The following is a 4,057-nucleotide window of genomic DNA, read 5'->3' on the forward strand; positions in this document are numbered from 1 at the left end:
GGAGGGAACCAGAGTTCAGGGCCTCCACTAGTTTTAAACATTTTGGAAAGAAAATAAAAATCCCCCTCCTTTTCACCCCCCTGTAAACATCACCTAGCTCTGCTCATTCTGGTTCTCTGGAGAGATATAGGGAGTTATTTAAGTCTGAGTGAGTGAGCCAGCTACAGCTATGGATGGCTAGAGAGAGGATAAATACATCTAGCAAGATGAGTTGATGGATAGGTAGGGAACGAATATAAATATGGAGAGAGATGGACGAACAGAGAGATGGATTGAGACAGAGAGAATATAAAGAGAGGCTGAGGGAGAGAAATGGATGCGTGAATGAGGAGAGAGCATTTATGCAGAGAGATGGAGAGAGGCATGGGGCGTTTTTCATCCTCCTCCCCACATTTCTATATCCCTGGCTTGCTCCCTTGAAATGCCATTTTCCCACCCCTCGTTTAATGAATTATTTCTCTGGATTCTAGACCCTGCCTCACACCCTTAGGTGTTTTTCTGCCCCACCCCACCCCCTCTTCACAGTCATCCATTTGGCCCAAGATAACATACCTCACCCCACTGTCCTAGCTCATCACCCCAAGACAAATTAGGAGAAACAAAACCAGAGTGGGAATTCTGGGCAAAGTAAAGAAGCTAGGTTCTCCACCTCCAGGTCTACAGCCTTGGGGGAGGCTTCTTTTAGGGGTGGGAAGATCGAGGGGCAGCTGGGTTGAATTTGTCCAAATCTAATAACCCAGAGCCTATTGAAGGCCTTGGGGGTTGGGAGGGGAGAAAAGTCTTGAATATTCTTCAAACTTTCCCCCCCACTCCCTCTGGTCCCTTCTTTCCAAAAGTCTTTGAAGAAAGATGTTTTTGACGCTTCCATGTCGCTCTCAGATGGATGGGCTGCCGGTGATTGAAGTGTCTTTGTCATGCTAATGCTTGGGGGCTGATGGATGGGCGCTGGGGCTGCCAAACTCTGGCCCTCTTTGCCCATTGGCCTGGGAGAGATCACATGTGCCCCCCTACCCCCACTCCCTACCCCTTTCCTAGGGGAGCTCTGGCCCAGGCGATCTGGCCCAGGCCATGGATGCAAGCCTCATCGCTGTGACATACTGCCGAAAGGTTGTAGGGCAAGAGGGTGTCTCCCCGAAAAGGGCCGACCCTCCTGCGGCCTCCACGCATGGACTATAATAGGATGAACTCCTTCCTAGAGTACCCACTCTGTAACCGGGGACCCAACGCCTACAGCGCCCACAACGCCCTAACCTCCTTCCCCACCAGTTCGGCTCCTGCCATTGACAGCTACGCAGGCGAGGGCCGCTATGGTGGGGGGCTGCCCAGCCCTGTGCTGCAGCAGAACTCGGGCTATCCCGCCCAGCAACCGCCTTCAGCGCTGGGGGTGTCCTTTCCCAGCTCCGCGCCCTCAGGGTATGCCCCGGCCTCCTGCAGTCCCAGCTATGGGCCTTCTCAATATTACCCTTTGGAAGGAGATGGAGGCTATTTTCATCCATCCAACTACGCTGCCCAGCTAGGGGGCTTGCCCGACGGCTACGGAGCGGGTGGAGCCGGCCCTGGGCCATACCCTCCGCCACAGCCCCCTTATGGGAACGAGCAGACCGCGAGCTTTGCACCGGCCTACGCTGATCTCCTCTCCGAGGACAAGGAATCATCATCTTGCGCGTCAGAACCCAGTACCCCCACGGCCCGGACCTTCGACTGGATGAAGGTTAAGAGGAACCCACCCAAGACAGGTAGGGCTCAGACGTGGCCACCCCCCTTTCCCGGGCCGAGGCAGCTTAGCTGTCCCTGCACTGAGGTGTCTTGTTCCTGGGATGGGTTCTTTTCTCTCAGCCGTTCTGGTAGAGGCAGGTAAGCGTACTCCGCCAGATCAGGTGAGATCTTTCCATCTAGCAAGTGCAGGGCCACCCCCAAGAGTAGGTCTCCATACACATCCCACTTGCTGATCTGTTCGCCCAATATGGGGGCCCAGGATCCGCTGCGTTGGGCTGGGGGTGGAAGTATGGGAAAGGTTGCTCCGCATTTGAAGATCACCACCAGGCTGCCTGGTGATCCGTAGGGACTTTGAGAACTAGGGACAGAATGCTGACTGAGGGTGCACAGCTACTTTGGGAGGAGCGGAGGGGAGGGAGAGAGGTGAGAGAACTGACGTGGCCTTTCTTCCCGCCCCGCCCCTAGCGAAGGTGTCGGAGCTGGGACTGGGCGCGACCGGCGGCCTCCGCACCAACTTCACCACGCGGCAGCTGACTGAGCTGGAGAAGGAGTTCCATTTCAACAAGTACCTGAGCCGGGCCCGGAGGGTGGAAATCGCTGCCACCCTGGAGCTCAATGAAACGCAAGTCAAGATTTGGTTCCAGAACCGGCGCATGAAGCAGAAGAAGCGCGAACGGGAGGGAAGCCGAGTGCCGCCAGCTCCTCCAGGTTGCCCCAAGGAGGCAGCGGGAGATGCCTCGGACCAGTCGACAGGCACCTCCCCGGAAGCCTCACCCAGCTCCATCACCTCCTGAACTGAACTTTTCAACCCGCGGGGCTTCCAGCACTGTAGAGCCCTAGTCCAGTCCTCCTCTGTCCTTCCCCAACTTCACTGCCCTGGTGATCCTTGCCAAGTCTGGGACACCAGTTTAGATGGGGATGGGGACTGGGGGAAGATTTTTCTCAGATCTGGGAAGAGAGTAGATTGATGGCTTGGGGATCCTACAGGACTGGGGGCCTGAGAAATACCCAACCTGTCAAAGGTGGAGGGACTGGATGGGCTTTCCCCTGCCTTTGACCTGGGGATCCACGCAATGGCAAGAATGAGGATGAGAGCCCATCCTCCTGGGTTCTCCTTTCCCTTCCAACTTTTGGCTATTCAGTTCAGTGCCTTTAAGCTTTGAGGATGCTCCTCATGCACTCTTATCCTGACTCCTCTTTCTAGGCCTGGGATAGAGAGAAGGCCTTGGATTTTCTTATGTAGGTGGTATTTGAGTGCAGATGTATTATTATCAGCAACCCTAAGTCTCAGTCCTTAATACAGTTACCCCAAAACTACAATAGCATCAGCTCCCTTGTGAAAGACCAAAAAGCTCCCCATCTAACCCTATTAACCCTTTCCTGGCACATTTGTATTGCACTAACACAGCCTCCAGAGGTTGTTTTCTGAGACCTGCCTCCTCCTATTAATGACCTCATTACTAAATCACCAAAGTGTTTTGAAACTTGGTATGCCAGAGACTTCTGGAATACTGTGCAAGGCCTGCTCTCAGCAAGCCTCAACTAGGAAGGCACAGGCATGACCCTACTACATTCCCCCTATTTATTGTCTCCTGGAAAACCCAGGAATCTCGACCCCATCTCCATTCCTACCCCTGGGGGCCTTCCCCCACTTGGAGGCATACCTCTTTACCCCAGGGAGGCTCAGGTATAGTGAGAGCTCCCAGCAACTTCAAACATTTCTCTGAACTTTGGAGACATTCATTTCTCTGAACCTTGGAGACAGTGGAGACACCATTTAAGTTTCTGGAAAACTGAGCCCCAAACAAGCCAGGTTCTCTCTGTACCTCCAACTACCTCATTTCAATAAAGTCTGTGTTTTCTCTGCTTCCTTCTGGCTTCCCTTACACTTAAAAGGTGAGGAAAGAGTTGAGGTTTATCTCAGTTGGATACAGAGAAGGACTTACTGGAGGTGAGCTTAAGGTGAATTGGGCCTCAGGCACCTAGAGCAATGGTTAGTGCACTGGTGATTGGGAGAACCAGGAAAAATGGAGGAAGCCAAGAGGTGAGACAGTACTGAGATGTTCTTGAGAGAAGGGGAGGAATAGAGAACAGATCTGTTTGCAGAGGACAAAAAGATGGAGTAAGAGGAGGAGGAAATGTGGGGGAAAGCAGAGGAAACAGTACCTTTTCCCTTTCCTGAACTCCCTCCTGTCCAGACTTGGGCCTGGCAGACAGTGGACCCCCAGGAGAGCTTAGCTGAAGAAGTGAAGCAGGATAGGGATGGGGTGGTGTGATGCCTTCCCTCTTATTCTTGCTCAGCGACAGGATGGGTCGCTGAACAATTCCCGACTGGCACACA

General features: G+C 53.4%; 1 protein-coding gene across 1 annotated transcript; it reads left to right on the plus strand.

The window, feature by feature from the left end:
• Positions 1–712: 712 nt before the first annotated feature.
• On the plus strand, positions 713–3,582 carry Hoxb1 (homeobox B1). Its single transcript, XM_046420501.1, has 2 exons — positions 713–1,736; positions 2,182–3,582. Exons 1-2 carry the CDS (start codon positions 1,166–1,168, stop codon positions 2,508–2,510), a joined length of 900 nt encoding a protein of 299 aa, XP_046276457.1. The 5' UTR covers positions 713–1,165; the 3' UTR covers positions 2,511–3,582.
• Positions 3,583–4,057: the final 475 nt, after the last annotated feature.

Source organism: Marmota monax, unplaced genomic scaffold, assembly GCF_021218885.2.
Source record: "Marmota monax isolate L192 unplaced genomic scaffold, Marmota_monax_Labrador192_F-V1.1 WCK01_AAM20220418_F8-fsc00064, whole genome shotgun sequence".
Taxonomy (NCBI): Eukaryota; Metazoa; Chordata; class Mammalia; order Rodentia; family Sciuridae; genus Marmota; species Marmota monax.